Source organism: Centroberyx gerrardi, chromosome 24 (genome assembly GCF_048128805.1).
Source record: "Centroberyx gerrardi isolate f3 chromosome 24, fCenGer3.hap1.cur.20231027, whole genome shotgun sequence".
Lineage (NCBI taxonomy): Eukaryota > Metazoa > Chordata > Actinopteri > Beryciformes > Berycidae > Centroberyx > Centroberyx gerrardi.
Genome location: NC_136020.1, coordinates 13,942,756 through 13,961,459, shown reverse-complemented (window position 1 = coordinate 13,961,459; position 18,704 = coordinate 13,942,756). Strand labels below are relative to the sequence as shown.

At 41.9% G+C, this 18,704-nt stretch overlaps 1 protein-coding gene across 1 annotated transcript in view; it reads right to left on the bottom strand.

Moving 5' to 3' along the window:
- Positions 1-884: 884 nt before the first annotated feature.
- The window catches only part of ccdc146 (coiled-coil domain containing 146), a 56,067-nt gene continuing 38,247 nt past the window's right edge, over positions 885-18,704 (bottom strand). Inside the window, exons 10-20 of the mRNA XM_078282250.1 lie at positions 18,015-18,182; positions 17,466-17,554; positions 16,700-16,864; positions 16,154-16,229; positions 15,241-15,389; positions 14,751-14,979; positions 6,293-6,421; positions 5,920-6,057; positions 4,844-4,969; positions 3,415-3,537; positions 885-1,114 (exon numbers count right to left, since the gene is read on the bottom strand). Coding sequence (XP_078138376.1) covers positions 923-1,114; positions 3,415-3,537; positions 4,844-4,969; positions 5,920-6,057; positions 6,293-6,421; positions 14,751-14,979; positions 15,241-15,389; positions 16,154-16,229; positions 16,700-16,864; positions 17,466-17,554; positions 18,015-18,182 — 1,584 coding nt within the window. The 3' untranslated portion in view covers positions 885-922. The remainder of the gene's footprint in view (positions 1,115-3,414; positions 3,538-4,843; positions 4,970-5,919; positions 6,058-6,292; positions 6,422-14,750; positions 14,980-15,240; positions 15,390-16,153; positions 16,230-16,699; positions 16,865-17,465; positions 17,555-18,014; positions 18,183-18,704) is intronic.

Sequence of the window (18,704 nt, the reverse complement as noted above, 5' to 3'; positions counted from 1 at the left end):
ACATTTTGAATCTGTGGATTATCTTCTTGTAGAAGTCTTGTAGAAGTCAGCCTGATCCTCAGGACTCAAAGTCCTGCTGGTTTTTATTCTAGCCATTTAATCAGGGACTGATTTGCACCTGGGACACTAAGTGAATGTAATCACCTGCAATTAACTCCCTGGTAGGACAGAAAACCAGCAGTAATCTAGCTCCTGACAGCCAAGATTGAGAACCACTGTTATATGTAAAGTAGGTGGGAAAAAAAACAGTTAGCAGGTCCTGGTCTCCACTACAAAGGACATTGACAATGTGTTATTCAGTAGATAAGAAATATTGCACATTTCTGAAAGGTGTATCTTCATAAAATAAAATGAATGATAACTTTAAAAACATTATATACAGTTAATTTTGATTGATTACGTCTCCTTCTCCCATCAAAAGAAAAAATCATGGTTGCCATGATTACACCACCAAAATAATAACACATCACTGGAAAGCCCAGGATATCACATGAGGTTTCAACACAGTGGCATGCATGGACGTTGAGATGCAGATGTTGACTACAGAGGACAAAAATGAACTGCCTGGTCTCAAGAGGATAGGATGCTAGTTTTTTTTTTAGCTATGCTAGCAATTCCAATGCTGTGGCTAAGAAAACGGGTTGTAATAACTTGCAAAGTTCTCAGTCAACCGTTTCTGCAGCTTTCGGCTGGTAAGACAGCAGCAATCAAAGTTTTGAGTATATACTTTGTCTTCCACAAAGCAGGATGTCATCTCAAACTGCGGCAACAGTGTGAATTTTCAAAACCACTCTGCGACAGGAAGGGGCGAGGGCCCATATTCTTGGCTTCGCTATTGGCTGGGCCCAACAAATCACTCTAGATTTTCTGTACATGCTTACTGAATGAAATGTATTTATTATTTTTATTACATATTTATTCTTTATGGTTGTTTCGGCTTGCGGAAGTGCCGCATGTTGGCTCCTGGTTTGGAGGGTTTGAAGGGGGCCATGGCTCCGTAGGGCTTGGGCAGTGGCAGCAGGGAGTCGGTCTGGGGGATGTACGCACTGGGACGGGCCTCAGCTGTGGTGTACACTCCACTGGGCAACAGCTTCTTCTGCTTTTCCTCAGCCAGCTACACACACACACACACACACACACACACACAGTTTCAGTATTTGATGTAAGATTGCATGACCTTGGATGAAAAAGGTTGATTTAAAAGTTCACTTTCCTGAATTCTGATCATGTAAATGGAATAATTAAGTCTGCAATTTCTTTTTTATCACAAGATGAAGCCGAGGCCACCAACGAACAGCTGAGAATCTATGAGCTTGGAATTAAAAGGCTGGTTGAAGTTTGATTTATGGACATATGGATATATTATTAATTTTAATGATTAAAAATACAAATTAAAGAGGTTATACTAGCGATGCTCTATGGGATATATTGTATGGGAAACTTTCACACTCAATATCTCAAAAGTACCGTGAAAGCTGATGGAACGTTGTAATTCCAAGCTCAGGACGCTGTTGCATGGTATAAAACAGTAAATGAGTGAGAAAATGACATTTCATTGTGAAGGGACTCAAACTGACTTCTATTCACAAATTGATAACCAGTATTATTGATTTTGGATCAGATTTTGTCTTTTGCAGTAAATAATATCAAGAAAACACAGGTCATTGGTTCTAAATCAGCACTCAGACTCTGGAATGCTTTGTCAACGCTGGTCGGTGGCTGATGTAACATGAAATCTAATAGTGTGCTAATGGGAAGTTTACAGGACTTATTCCAAATGTACAGACCCCATACAAACACCTAAGCCAGCCTACAGTAACCTAGAGAGTTTGCTTACATGCAGCCTAATAATCTGTTAGTAGGATTTCTCATTCCAAAAAAACTAACCCTATTTGAATACCTCAGTGAGACTATTAGTAATGTTACTAACAATTCTTACATGTAACTAAGTGTTAGGAAGACTAATATCCAGGACATAATATTATATTAATGCCTCAACTAGACTAGAGTAGCCTTACTGTCTATATTTACAGTGAGTCTAATAATCTGTTAACTGATTCATTCACATCAACTGATCTCATGTAAACACCTCAACCAGACTAACTTAACAATGTTAACACACAGCCTGACAATATAATAACAGGACCAATTTACTCTAATGCTGGTGTATTTGGACTGTGGCTGGTAAAGTCCATCTCTTCTGGCAGGTAAACAACCAGCATTTAGAGGTTCTTTTCTCTACTAATTTGGCTCATTAAATAGTTAAAGTGGCTGGCAAATTTGATTTGAACCCAGTGTGGTTGATGGACAAAAACCTCCAGCGCTGCCAAAGCATTGGTGAAATACAGAATAAACCTGGGCTTCCAGCGTGCTCAACTGCTCTCAGCACTGCACTCTCTTTCACCACACAACGGCGATGTGAATGAACTGTCCCCATATCTCACTGAAACTTCAAAGTGATGCCGCTTTTCTCATGCATATAAACAGTTTATCCCCTGGCATATGATCAGAGCAACAGACACAAACCAAGGAATAATAGGGTTGAAGGCAAAAAAGTAAAGAAACAAAACAGGAACTGCCAATATAACTGAATGGGAGCATTTACATTTACATGTTACATTTTAAGCTATTAGCTGATGGTCATATCCAGAGTGATTTACAATGAGCACAAAAGTAGAAAAAGCTTCAATTCTTAGATCGGCAACATTTAAAGCAACTGTTAGCAAGGAGTGCAATGGTCAAAGCCTCATCGCCCTGACAACAGCCCAGTCAAGATCTTTATAACTTGCTTTCATTTTCAGTCTCTGCAAGTTTCTTCCTATTTTTCAGTCAGGTTGGGTAAGTTATCCAGTTGTGATCTGCATGTAGAAGCAGCATGGTGTCTTTTTGGCCAGGGGTTATAAGCAGGCATAAACTGGGAGGGAGAATACAGATCAGCAAAAACAACAGGCTGCAGACAACTGGATTGGTTTCAGACAGAACTGATCCCAGTGTAAGAATGAATGAATGTGTGTGTATGTGTGCCTTTATACACCCTCTACTTGTCTGCCACTCTCCACCTCTTGTCCCTAAGAGCCTTAATCAATTCCAGTCCAGTCTTTGTGTATGTGTGTGGTAAGAACTCCCTTTCCTGTTTGTCTCACTTGTCTAGTCTGTCTGTGTGTGTGTGTGTGTGTGTGTGTGGGCAGTGTTTACACACCTCTCATTCTCCTGTTTGTCAGCCTGTGTATAGTCCCATTGTCCCTCAGGACCTTAATCAATTCCTGCCCAGTGGCCTTCTGAGTGTGTGTGTGTGTGTGTGCTGTGTATACCACTTCTACTTCTTTTCTTTGTCACTCCATCTTCTCCTCTTGCCCCTCAGTGCCTTAATCAATTCCTGACTTTGTGTGTGTGTGTGCGCACGCGCACGTTTACCCTCTCTCTCTCCTGTTTGTCCCTCTGCCTCCTCCTCTTGTCCCGGAGCTGTTTCCTCCGCACCTCTTCCATCTCGGGGCAGGGTGGCAGGCCCTGCTCCAGCCGCTGCTTACACGTCTCCAGCTGGAACACAGGGGCGGGTTGAGAGACGTTCACTTTGTATTCCTATCACTCAGTTCAGTCTGCATTCTCCAGCTCAATTCCAGTCATTCCGTTCTGGAGAACAGATGGTCGTATTAGTGTCAGAATTTGAGCTAAGTTATGCCTCTGCATTTTCCACATCTAATTGCGTCTGCGTCGGGCTGCAGGCGTTCATCAGGTGCAGGGGCTCTTCATGTCATTAACATGCACCTCGTGAAATCTTTAGAAGGCGAGTGGGAAGTCCACTCGTTTTTTTAGTTTTATTCTTTATTGAGACTGTGGGAAAGTAGTGAGGGAGACAGAGCAAGAGAGGCACAGGAGACAAAGCTCTGGCGGGATTCAATTTAAGGCCAGAGGTGCACATGGTTCCAGTGGTGGGGAACTTAACACAAAGTCAAAATGTCCCTTCATGTGTTTTCCTAGACCCACTCTCCATATAATTCAGTGTTAGATTTTCAAAATCAGGCAAGGAAATAGTAGTTGTGATTATATTTACCCCCTTCAATTGACAGCTTCTGGCCTTCTGTTACACCCCCAAAATCCATTGCTCTTTCTTGTGTTAATGATTTGATTATCACGGGACACGCCTCGTAAATTTGTGTCAGTCTTGCAGGCAATGTATAGCCATTAGTGGTTGCCAGCAGATCACACTCACATACACTCTCGCTTATTATCAAACTCAATTCTCCGATGCTTTCATTCCCTATGTTAAGGTTAATTTATTATTCTTATTTATTTTTATTTCCCTTGTCATTTTGTGTATCTTATGTATTTTAGCTACCTTTTTTTCCATCATGTTGTGTCCTGTTACTTTTTTAGATGCTCTTATCTGATCCAGTGATATCTTTGCTTGATTCTTTTTTGTTGTTGTTGTTGTTGTTCTTGTTTAGTTGCTTTGCTTATTTGTTTATTTCTTTCTTTGACGTGCAGTGTTTTTATGAGCCCCTTGGGGTTTTTATCTCATCTATTAGTATTATTAATTGGCATCGCTTCTCTCTGTGTTTGTTAACATTGTATTTTATCATTGTATTTTGTTTAAAAAACAAACAACACTTTGCTTCTGTGTGTTATGACCGTGCAAATAAGCTAAATCAATGGTATTGCAGTGGGACACACGGCAATGCAAGACAGTGAGAAATAATTTTTAGGGCATTTCTGCTCTCTTCCACTGTGTTCAGTGGACAGTGACAGGAATAATGGGAAAGACAGCGGGAGAGGGGGATGATGTGCGACCAAGATCACAAGTTGGTACATGGTGTGCGCCTTGGCCCACTGAGACGCCTCTGACCTTTAGCTTTTTCTCCTTGACCTTTTGTTCCTCAACCAAGAAAGTAGATTTCGCCACCGAAACCTCTGCGGTGAGCGCCTTCACCCGTGTGTCGAGGTGTCGTAGATAAGACCGCTTCTCATTCAGCTGGAAGCAGACGACACACACAAACACACACACACACACACAGCATGGACACCCATGAAGACACGCACACACAGATAGATAAGGTGAAGATAAAAGGTCACAAAAGTTGGACTCCTTGCTAAAGGAATGGAGCTCATTCACCGAGAGGGATGGGATACAACACAACACACACACAAATTGTTACTGGCACATTACATGTACAGTTACACATAGTTTGCATCTATATTGTTTGTTATTTGAATATAGCTTTGAATTGCATTATAAATCATTATTCATAAACCATTCATCATCATTAATGTCATTATTACACGCTTCCACAAATGTTTCCATGTATTAAGCCCCGTTGTACTGGCGCCTGGTGAGGTTATCTAAGCGTACTGAAAGGATTTGCTGCCAGTGAGTGTGAGAGACTGAGAGAGAAGGAGAAAGAGACAGAGAGGTAGAAAGAGAGAGAGAGACAGATAGAGACAGCCAAGGAGAGAGAGACAGACAGAGAGAGGTGTAGCAGGTAATGCTTGGTGAACTCAATGCCTGCTCTGCATGCGCCTCACATGGAGCCCACATGCTCCTCAATGCGAGTGCATGTGTGTGTGTGTGTGTGAACGAACGTAACTGTGAACGAACAAGTGAATGATATAACAAGTGTTTGTGCATATGTGTGAATGTGTCTTCCTTTGTCTGTGAGTGTGTGTATGTGTCTGTACCATAACATCTGTGTGTATGTGTGTTTACATGTGTGTGTGTGCGTGTGTGTCTATATCCCTAGATGTTTATGTGGACATATTCTTCTTTGAGTGAGAGAATGTGTATGTGTGCCTGTGTGTGTGTGTGTGTGTGTGTGTGCATGTATGGGTGTATCCCTCCCTCTGTCTCTTGTTGTTAAATATATATATATATATATACAGTATATATATATATGTGTGTGTGTGTGTGTGGGTCTCCCTCCCTACCTTCTTAGCCAGTTGCAGCCTGTCCAGTTTGCTATTTTCTACCTGCTCACTGAGTGGCTGGCAGAGCCGGGTCACCTGATCCTGGCGGAGCTTTAATTCTGATACCTTCTCCTCACGCTCTGCTAGACGTGCCTCCAGCTGCACACACACACACACACACACACACGTTTATGGTCTTGCTACAGAGTTTTGAAATTATAAAAGAAAAAAGGACACAAAGACAAACTGTTACAACTTCATTAAACGGGTGTGATTTAGGGGCGCTGATGGCAAACGCATACATGTGCATATTTGCACACACACACACACACACACACACACACACACGCACACGCACACGCACACACACACACTCCATAATGCTGTATTGCACCTGCTCAATTTTCTTGACCAGTTCCTCAGTTGTGGGGTCTGTGTCTATTTGTTCCCTGGTTGCGCTCTCCTGATTCCTGGCATCTAGTGCTTTCTCTAGCTCCAACCTCTGGTCGTTAGCTTTTAATAACTGAGGAGCGAGAGAGACAGAGAGAGAGAGAGAGAGAGAGAGAGAGAGACTGTATTGATCAAATGTAAGGAAACACACACAAACACATACACTGTAGTTTCCTACAGCGTTCTCCAGCATATTCATTTCAAGAATCAGAATACAGTGTACACGCCAATCCACATGCATGTAAATGCACAAACACACACACATATGTGCATATACAAGCAGGCCAATCTGTAGCCAGTTTTAATATCAAATATAGTCCAAGTTCAGGTGTCTATTGAAATTCTGTTTTGGTGCCGTGATTTTCCAAACCAAGAGAAAAATATAGCCGCAAGCGGCAATTGAGGGGTCCAAGCACAATTTGATAAGACAGACAGACAGACAAAACATTACAGAAGGTAGAAAAAGACACACAAAAACTGACATGTTGTGAAGTTCGGACATGCAGTCTAACACCGGCTTTTGTGTTGGCCCGTGACTTCTGTCAAGTTAATCTTTTCATATGGTCATTTGTCCAAAAATTAGAAACTTAAGACATTACGCTTAGTTATCACAAGCTTAGTGGTGTGAGGAGACAGCGTTACCCACAATCTTTGGCATTGCAGACATATGCATTAACCATTAGGCTACTGAGGCCACAGGATGGGCATCGAGGGAACACCAAAAAATAGGGCCAAGTTATGAGACTGTCCAATCTATAGGCTATTTAGAGCCTTAGAGTATTTTAACTATGGTCAACTATGGTTACAATACCACCAAATGTTGCATGCTACCTCAGAGTTGACCTGTGCACATATGTACCAAATTTGTTTAAGGTAGGCCAACAACTTCCTGACTTATGGCAATTTTTGTATATTAGGCCTTGCCTACAAATTTTGAAAGCCAGTTGTAGCAAAACAGTATGGACTATCAAAAAAACGCTCGATAACTTTTGTGCAGGACAGTCCAGACATGCTGTGAGCGAAAATTGGTGAAGATTGGACAAAATATGTAGGAGAAGAAGCGAAAAAACAGTTTTGGACAAAATTCAACATGGCGGAAAACCTCGTGGGCTGAAATGGGAGTGGCCTATATGGATAGATGCGACTTGGCCCAAGGAATCCAGCAATCAAGGAATTTTGTTCCTATGATCTACAGTCACCGAGTTATGGCCTTTTAAAATTTGAAATGTTGCTATAGGCAAAATGACACCATTTTTTTTATATTAGCTCAGAGTACTTACCTGCACACGTGTACCAAGTTTGGTTACCATAGGACAATGCGTTCCTGAGTTATGGCGGTTTTTGTGAAATAGGCCCCACCCTCCGCAGTTGACCAAACTTTGGAAGACAATTATATGAAAACGGTGTGGACTATCAAAAAACTGCTTGATAACTTTTGTGCAGGACAGTCCAGACATGCTGTGTCGCAAATTTGGTCAAGATTGTACAAACTTTGTAGGAAGAGTAGTGAAAAAACAGTTTTGGACAAAATTCAAAATGGCGGAAAATCTAGTGTGGCGGAAATGGGCGGGGCCCAAATGGATGGATGCAGAATGAACCAAGGAATCCAGGGAAAGTGGAATTTTGATTGTGGCCCATATGGTTCAGAAGTTATAGGCCAAGACGTAAAGTTGCTTGTTATAGCGCCACCATGAGGCCAGTTGACTTGGGTTTCGTTGCCTGAGTAGCGGCTGAGACTTTGGACCTATCTGCCAAGTTTGGTCGCTGTAGCTCTTACGGTTTCTGAGATCCAGATACTTTTAGGGCAGAAGAAGAAGAAGAAGAAGCGGAATAATAATCCCAACAAAAACAATAGGGTTCCCAGCACTACGTGCTTGGACCCCTAATAACACAATTCACATAAATGAATAAGTAAACAACATGAAAGTATAATAGGAAGAAGTCTAGAATTAGTCCGCCAGTGCCTGTGTTTTGAGTGCCTTGTCCTCTAGGCATTTAAGATACTTATTGCACTGGGGATTTTAAAAACGCTTATTAAGACATTCCTCAGCTAAATGTAGTGCCCATATAAAAACTGTTTCCCGCTTGGTGACAAGTCTCTGGCAAAGTGTGATAAGAGAACCCAAAATTTAAAACGCCACAGGATCCCTCTAAGGAACTGGGTTTTATTTTCTGACATCCCTGAAGAAGGCAGAAAGAGAAGGGGAAGTGAGGATACACAAGAAAGAAGATGAGTTAAAAGACTGTATACAGACAAAAAGCAGGCAGCAGGACAAGAGAGAAAGACATTCTCATTGAGTGACTGGACAAGCTGACACGTTATAATGACAAGACAGTTATAATGAGTATGTTGGGCTTTGATAGGACACTTTGCTGCTGATGGACATTGGCTGTTGTGGGGATTGAACCTGTGAACTTTTGGTGACACAGTGGTTTCTCCCACCACTACTCCACAGAAAGAACAGGAGAAACCAAGAAGCCAAGTAAGAAAGCACTAAAACCATCTACATCTTCCCTCTATTACTGAAGTGGATTCAATACATGAAAACAATATGGGATCATAGCTTTCACCTGGATTCAGCTGCTCAGTCTATTTCACAGGAAAAGCAGGTGGTCCTAATATTTTGTATAGTCAGTGTAGATTATGGAGAGAGAATAGAAAGATAGAAAAAAGACAAGTGAGAAGATAGTTGGCCTCTTAACCTGTGCAGGAACTACAGATGGAAATGAGCAATTACCGCAGCTAACGCGGCAGGAAAGTTAATGCAATTGCCCGCTGGCCATATTAAAATAAAGATATATATAAAATTATATGAACATAAAATGATTAAGGAGGCATGACAGAGACAGAAAAAAAAGCGGAGTAGAAAATAGAAAGGCAGAAAACAGAGAAGTGAGATGACAGAGGAGAGAAAAAAGCATAGTAAGAATAGGAAGAAAGAGAGAATACATGAGAATAAAAATAGGTGCCTGGGGAGAAGGGAGAGAGGCAAATACAAGTGAACAGAAATTATTAGAAAGACAGCAAAAAATAGAGACAAGTGAGAGGAGAGGAGAAAAACAGCGAGTGGAAAAATGATGGAGACAGGAGGTCTGACCTGAGATGACCAGGCTTATGAAACAGCTGCTTCTCTTCATCCAACCATGCAGCAGTATATCTGTGTGTGTACGTGCGTCTGTGTATGTCTACGTGTCTACATCTAATGTGAGTGTGTGTCTGTTTGTGTGTGCGTGTCAGACATGAAAGACAGCGTGGAACAAAGTGATGATTCTCGTTTTCTCTCCCTTCATGGAAGAGATTAATCAAATCTTTGTGATGCAAACAGACAGGGAGTCTGATTAAGAGAGAGTTATGTGCACAGCCCCTTACAAGAGATGCTTCTCCCTCAACATCATATGACTGAGTTTAAACTTAGTGATATGGCTGTCATGTGATTAACCAAAGTGCTTTGTAGTGTTTGGAAGGCTAGTCACAGACGCTCAAGAAAGAGAAAGAGAGTGAGAGAGAGAGAGGCAGAAAAAACGTCAGAAAGTAGCCGATAGGCCGAAAAACAGAGAGATGCAGATGAGAGGCAGGCAGATGAATTCACAGAGAGGGTGATAAAAGACTGACAGGAGGAGGAAGATAAAGTGAAAAAGAGCAAATGAAAGCAAAAAAGACAGCATGAAGGAGTGAGTGAGGAAGGGAGAGATAGGAAGTGAAAGCAGACAAGAAAGAGACAGAATGACAAAGAGAGAGAGATGGTCAGAAAGAGAAAGAGAAAGCAGGGCTGGAGACAGAAGTGAACTGTCGCTGACCAGACGAAGACATGGTATCTGCAGTTTTCAGAAAGTAAGACCTTGTTAATGCTTAAGATCAATTTAAAAACCAAAATAAAGCAACATAGCTGACAAAAGCAGTGTATTTCCAATTGAACTTGCTAATGAAGGTTCTAAGGAAGCTAAGGCTCCGAAACTATAAACACTCAAAATGACAATAGGAAATTAATTGTTAAGGGACATGAGATATGATGAAAAAACAAACATCTTTTACATATTGTCCTAACCCTATTCTGCATTAAGAGCGGACATGAAGAAACCTATCACTACATACATTTTACAGCCTTTAATTGAGCTACTTTATTTGCTTTTGAAGAACCCGGAGATATCCTGCTAAGGGAAGTGTGTGCCCAGTCCTGGCTTTAGTTTTTGAGTCTGATTGATCTGACTGCTCTTCACCCTCACAAGTAACCACCCTAAGCCATTTAAACACTGCATGATGGATGGGGTACAGCGCATCTCTGTCACCCTCCCTCTCCTCTCTCCACTATTCCATCAATCTTTTTTCTCTCATGTGCCTTCGCTCTTCAAATTTTTACTCTTTCTCTCCCTGTTCTTATGCATTGATGTTTGTCTTTGCCTTTGTATTCATCTGTCTCTGTGTCAGTGTTTCGCTCTGTCTGCCTGCCTCTTTTTTACTTTGCCTGTCTCTCTCTCTCTGACAGTCACAGAGAATGGTTTACTTCTTTGCTCATGAATGGTTTAACTATTGTACACATGACAGCATCCAAGCAGAATACAATTTACATATAATTTACATAATTTAAATCAAGCTCTAAAGGAAAACATAGTGGCTTAAAAGGCCACATATGTAGTAGATGGCACAACAGCATGCTTATGCTGCTTATGCATGCTTAACATAAATAAACAGCAGTCAGTTTTGTGTTTTCAGAAATCTAGTCATGCGCTCTATACCACTGTCGTGACTGTGGTTGGGCAGGTCCAATTTCTTTGAAGACCGAGTTGGATGGCACAATATTGATGGGCGTTTAGGTAGAAGCCAGTCTGAAAAAAGGCTAGATTTTAGAGGCGAGGTACCAAATGACTTTCAAGGCTTGTGGCGAGCGTTGGAAGATTGATGAGTTTTACACGCCTCGCAATGCGAGTTACACTCAGGTCCCGTAACAGGACCAGCCTGCTTGCGTCTCTCTATCTTTCCCCTGACCTTTCTGTCTGCCTGTTTTTCTCGCTTTCTCTCTGCCTCTCTCACAAGAGTGGTGCACTACCACAAATACTGTAGTACCAAGTTAGTCTCTCTCTCTCTCTCACACACACACACACACACATACACAACACACATACACACACTTCTGTCGAGACATAATTCCCATAATTCCCATGGTAATCAGTTCCAGACAGGTTGGACCAAGATATAAGAAAGTGAGACATAAACAATATGACGCAACACTATAGGGACACTGCAGCCCCACCCTGTACAAATCGGACCCAATGTCTCTATGTGTGTGTGTGTGTGTGTGTGTGTGTACATATAAATGTATCTCTCTCTGTATGTTTGTATCACTGTGTGTGTGTTTGTTTGTGTATGTGTGTGTGAACGGGAGAATAGCTACTCATTAGAAGACTGTTCAACAATATTCAGATACTGCTGCAAGCTTAATATGACAACTTCTAGTTATACATTCACCAAGCACTGCATAGATGTGTGTGTGTGCTTGTGTGTGTGTACCTGTGTGTGTGTGTGTATTGTGCATGCTTGCTTGAGATGTCGACGTGACAGCGACTCATAAACAAGCGGTAAATTCAGAATCCTAAACCAACCTCTGTTTATTTTGCAGCAATTAAAATTCCTCCGAGCAAATGAAAGCCTCAGAGTATATCGAACTTCAATAGTCTCACAGATGGCGCGATCTGTCTTTGTCAAGATTCCCCATCAAAACAGGGAGTCCGTCTGCAAAGAACGGATAAACTGGTCACAAATGAATACAAATACACAATATATATGATAAATCGACAGCGAGGGAGCTGCATAGAGATTGAATTCGCATAGAGAATGAATTCGCACAGAAAATGAATTGAGCTGGCGAGCCTCGTGCAATAAGACAGAGAGATGCATGTGATTCACTTTATGTACCCAGGGGGGCGAGATGGCTATACGAGGGAAAACAGCGATTTAGCAGATGACTCGGCAGTCACACAGGGGGGAGAGCTCAGAAATATGGATGGATGGATGGATGGATTGATACTTTGACCATTGATTGCTAGAGAGTCACAGATGTGTGTCCAAAAAAGTGAAATCTAATGAAAAACCTTTAAAAGTTTTCTGTTTGATGGAGGGTGATAAAAAAAGGAAGGATGGAAAGAAGAATGGCAGAAAGGAAAAGAGGACAAAAGAAAAGAAGGAGGGACCAAATGCATAGACAGGCAGCAGGGAAAGAAGGAAAGGGAGAAGGAATGAAGTAGAAATAAGAGGGAATGTGGAAAAAGGGAAAGGAGGAAGGGATTTCCCAGTAATATACATGAAGTCACTTCCAAAGAAACAAAAACTTTTGTTAAAGGAAAGAAGGAAGGAAATGTGGAAGGAGAGAGGGGAGGAGGGAAATGGTGAGGAAAACAATGATGACGAGAGAAAGGATAAAAATAAAGAAAAAAAGAGAGAAGCACAAAAGTGGAATAAACAGAGAGAATGGGAAAGGGGTTTTTCCAGAGAGAAGCACATGATGAAGTGTGTTTCAGCCAAAGGACCAGAAGACTCAGATTAGAGACTCTGGGTCCAGCAGCAAGTCAAAACCAGTCACACAGATCCAGTACAGCAACACACCCAGTCCCACAGAGCAGTCACTGGCAGGGAAACTCGCTGTGTGTGTGTATGTGTGTGTCTGTGTGTGTATTTGTGTGTATTACATGTCTGGCTGTGCACCTCTCTCTCTCCGTCTCTTCTCCCTCTCTGTATGTGTCTATCGCTCTCTATGTATTGTGCAATTGCGTGCATGTGTGTTTTTGTTTGTGCATGTCAGTCTCTCTCTCTCTGTGTGTGAACCTTTGTCTGTGTGTGTGTGTGTGGTTGTATGGGTTTGTCCCTCTTGGTTTGTATCCGTCTCTCCTCTTTCTCTGTGTGTATCTCTCTCTCTGTAGAGGTTTATTTGGCTAAGGCAACGCTTTCTCTGTCCAAAGTACTGGAAACATTCAACAACGGTCAGTCTTCTCCAACAGAGCTCACTGACATGAATTTGACCCCTTTTGATGAGTGATCAAAGACGGGACAGGGACTTAATGGTGTATAATCAGGTGGATAAATAGACAAACACGGACATACACACACCAAAAACTGGAGTATGTCCTGCAATATTGTTTTTCAAAGTCTTGGTGGTAGAGAGGAACAGCTTTGCATTGTTCATGCACACATGCACACACACACGCAGACGGACACAGACACAGATACACATACAGTTGGACAATGGTCCGCAATACCTTAGACACATACAATCGTACACACACACACACACACAAACACACACAGACACAGTTGGACGATGGCATGCAACACTGTGGGATGAAGCCTGGGTGGACGACCGGGACGCGTGCGCACGTACACACACACACACACACACGCAGACACAGGGGGAGCAGATAGGGAAAACGTTGCATACCTTTTGCAGTGACACACAAACAAAGACACACACATACAGAAGATGGGATAGCTTGCATAACTCCCTACTGATCAGACAAAAGAGACTGTTGGCAAGAAATGAAGAGAGAGGAGACGAGAAGAGAGGAGAGGAGACGAGGATTTAATCAGATTTTTTATCCTTCCATACCCAAGCATCATTCCTTGTAAATTGGATTTGACTGGGGAGTCAAAACAGTCAAACTATCTGTCAGTTTCATGTTTATTAACACCTCTTTAATACGGGTGTAACGTATGTCTAATGGAAGGTATTTGCCTGCCCTAGCAGTTTGTTTAGAGAGGAATGAAATGGTGAGGCTGATATGAATAACGGTGCAGTGTTTCAAGGAAAGAAAACAGAGAGCATTTATGTGTGCGTCCGTGTGTGTGAGTGACAGAAAGAGGGAAAAAGGGAGATGGACATGAAGTCAGAAGGTCTATAAATGGTCATGACTGCATAGGGTCGGATGCCTACTGTATCACTGCCTGTCACTGTTTATAACATAGCTTACATTACATTCTCCTACAAGATATTATAATTTATGTATGGTGTTTATTTAAGAGTAAGGAGGGGTTCAGAGAGAAATTTCCTATTTACATGAATGTCTCCTCTCCGTGTGGCCCTCTATGAAAATAACTTTTCTCTCAATGGCACTTGACATGAGTCAAAGAAAAAATATGTACCTCAATCTCGAGGTATTTACAAAATCGGTATTTACATCAGTGATTTTAATCAACAATCCGCATTAAATAAATCAATTACAACTCCTTCAAATCTCTGAGTAGGCATATCGTTTCCATAAGTACACAAACTTCTTCCACCTACAACTTTTTAACACAGAAGAAAATTGTGTGGAGTTTGCCTTGCTGAAGTAAAAATTACATATCTTTGACTGTGTCTACTTTGACTGTGTGTGTGTGTGTGTGTATGAGCGTGGATACACATATACTTTCCCACCTCTATCTTCAGCACCGCAACCTCATCCTCAAGCTTTCTCACGCGGGGCAGCTCCTTGTTTTTCAGGTCTATCTGCCTCTTTTCCTCGCTGATGGCCAGCCCCAATCCCCTCGTCTCCTCCTCCAGCGTCACCAGCGCCATGTTGCCCTTGGCGATGATGGCCTTCAGGACATTCCCCTTCTCAGATAAGATACACACCTCCTCCTCACGTTCCAGGAGCTGAATGCCGCTGTAGGAGAGAGAGGTAGGGGAAGAACACACACACACACACACGGAAACGCACAAACACACATACGGTAGCACAGTTTAAAGACTCGTTTAAAGACTTGTAATTTTACACTTCAAAAATACTTCAAGCTTCAAATATTACACAGGTTGATTGTGGTTAGGGATACAATTAAAGCATTGTTTGAGCCACACAGCCCAACAGGCACACACACACACACACACACACACACACACACACTCAACAAAACACGAACAAACGTACAGGTCATTGCGGCTCTGTATGGCTGCTTCATGGCTCTTCTCCATTTCCAGCAGTGCCTGCTCCTTGATGTCGATCATGTGTGTGAGATTCTCCACCTCCACTTTGTGGTCCTCACACTCCTTACTAATCTCAGAGAGCTTCTGGGCCTCCTAAAAGATGTTATGGAAAAAATCATGTGATATAAACAGAATACATTTTTTTTACAGTTATAGGAAGAGATTGAGCGTTAGTATCAGGATAGGTATAATTCTGGTCCTCCGTTCTGACTGGCTGAGTAGCCGCTGTAAAATACACAGATAAATACACACCTTTGACTGCATAACAGATAATCTAAATATTGATGCACAAATCATCATTTATACATGTACTTGAGCTACAGTTAAAGAACTATATTGCTTGGCAGAAGAATAACATTTCATTGTTATTTAATTATTACTGATCAGAAATCTATTGGGCAGATATGTTCCACTCGACAGGGGACTGTACAGTGATTTTGGAACACGAGGCGTTATTAGGCACGGTGGCACTTTGCGGTCTCTTCTGGCTTATTGCTTAAGCGTCTAACGAAACACACACACACATAAACGGTATACACAGGGTTAAATGGGCGTGAGCCATCGAGACAAGGAGCCGTAACCCTGTCTCGATGGCTCTTCCTGTCTTCAGACCAAGGCTCACTCCCTGTCCAACTTGCCACATCATCATATTTACTGCATTGTTTTCATGGCATTTCCGCTTTAAGCAGACCACTAATTTACCACCATATATTTTGAAAACAAAAACGACTGTGTCCATAAATAATTGGACTTCATTATTATTATTAATAACAATTGTAATAACAATAATGCTTATGTGATATACTTTATTGAGCTGTCTAACGTGTGTGTGTGTGTGTTTGTGTGTGCGCCTGGACCTTGGAGATGCTGTTGCGTAGGCTGTCCCTCACTTTGTAGCTGTGGCAGAGCTCCATGCGAGCCGTCGCCAGTGATCTGGAATGGACAAACCCAAACACACACACATGCACGCACGCACGAACGCCAAACAAAAAAAAGTCAGAAATATCATACACGTACAACAAAATAAGGATAGGAATATAGACAAATTTCACTGATGATTAATCTTAAGTTAAAGTTATGTAACAAACATAAAGTTATGTAACCGGCTACCTGATTAGTCTAGGAAAAGATACCAATAACAGATGCAATTTACAGCTCTTCTGTCTTGTATACTACAAACATGCAACCCTATAGGTTTTTCCCAATATGCTAACTAAGTGTAAAATGTGATAGTATGTAATAAAAATGTGTCTCTCTAACCAGTAGGGCACCCTGCAGCCCAAACTCCCATTTTTCGAACAGAAAATGCTAATCTAATCTACCAGCAATTGTTTGGGAGTTTGTGTTCCCACCCTGACATACACACAGACAACCCTCCCCCCACAAAGCACACACACACACACCTGTCCATTTTGATGGCGATGCTGCGTTGCATCTCAATCTTATTGTCCAGGATTTTAAACTGGCCTGTCAACTCTGCGAATGTCTGTGAGGTGATTTGCTTCGCGTTGACATACTTATTCTTGTCTGCCGTAATCTTGTTGCATATAGTGGTATGCACTGACACCCTGAGGAAGAGAGAAAGTGAGAGAGTGTGTGTGTGTATGTGTGTGTGTGTGTGAGAGAGAGAGAGAGAGAGAGAGAGAGAGAGAGAGAGAGAGAGAGAGAGAGAGAGAGAGAGAGAGAGAGAGAGAGAGAGACTTGTCAATATGAACACCACAGTCTAGAGGTCCCAGGCTTTAATGTGTACCAGGGAAAACCTAGTGACTGTTTTTGTAAATGATGTTATAAAGTACGTAGGGCTCAGAATTGAAAAATAATACTGATTAGTTTTGCATCCAATCCATTCTTGGTGTGTATTAATTTGAATGCATTCAAATGGATCAAAAGATATTGAGAAACCTTGAACTGTACAATGAGATAAAGTTTTTTTTCCACTTTATGAGAAAGAAAGAAAGAGTATGAGAAACAGAGAGAGAGAGCAAGAGGTGATTAGGCCCTCCCTAAAGCTACTTATTAACAGCTTAGTAGCTTCTCTAACACCAAAAATCCTCTTTGTCACAACACACACCTTTGCATTTAATGAATTCTAGGTGAGGGGGAGAGAGAGAGAAGGAGAGAGAGAGCACAGCCATACACGCACGCACGCACACACACACACACACACACCTGCGCTGTAGCACAGCAATCCACTTTTTGTGCTCCATGATGTCCAGGTCTTTCTCTTGCAGTTGCTGCTCCAAGCGCTGTTCCACTCGCTGTGGATAGATTTAGGGAAAACTATTATCACTTCTGCGTGTGTGTGTGTGTGTGTGGGTGTGAGTGTGTGTGTTTGACTGCATCCATGTACATCTGTGTGTACATGTGCATATGCGATGTTTACTTTAAGTCCACTTATTGCCTTTTATACCTCTTTACTCTTATTCTGTCTCTTTTAATAGCACTCACTCTTACATGATCGCTCTGTGATCACAGGAATATTGTAAGTTCAACTAAATGCCCAAAATAAAAATGTTATTCTGTCCCTTTGTGAGGTTTTTGAGACATAAGTGCATGTATTTGTGTGTGGTATGTGTATGTGTGTGTCTGTGTTATTGTAAGCACTGATGCAGACATGAAAGAATTATTCAAAAGTACACGTGCACGTCTCTGCGTATGAGTACCTTAGCCCATTTTACATGTGGCCATTTTACATTTTACATGCGCGTGTGTGTGTACCTCAGCCCTTAGCATCTCCCAGTGCTTCCGGTCCCTCTCATCAACTTTGATCTGTGTCAGATGTATGAGGTTTTGGAGTTCCTCTCGGAGGCGGTTTGACTCCCCCAGCAACTCCTGCACCGTGCTCTCCTGCTGCTCCTTCAGACTCTCCTCCTCAGCTACTGATTGCTGGTAGGGAACACATACTTAGCGCTGTTCTCGTTTGAAAAAGCTCATAACGCCAATGTGGTAACTTTCATGGCTGCGATAGAAGGGTTATTGACAGCAGAGTGGCGTAGTAGAAGCGTGCTGGGCCCCATATTTCAGAGGTCAACCATCCTCTGCCAAGAGCAAGCTTTAGCCAATCTAATCTAATTACATGATCGTCCACGGATTGATAAAATTCCGTGGCGCTTGGTGTTACAAAGCCCTTTCAATAATCATTGGATAATCTCAGACATAAAGAAACCAACAAGAATTTACACACTGATAAAAAAGGAAGAAATGTTAAAAGTGATTTATTTGACAAAAGTGACAAAAAAAAAAAAAAAAACACAAACTGAAAATGTTTTGGTCAGTAGACCCTCAGCACTTCTGATAATCTCAGACATGCACGGCAATCAAGCTAAAAAGCAAGACGGCTTTTCATAGTGTTACAACCCGGCTCAAGGAAGTAACAAAGGAGGGGAGACAAACGCCAAAGTAAAAGTT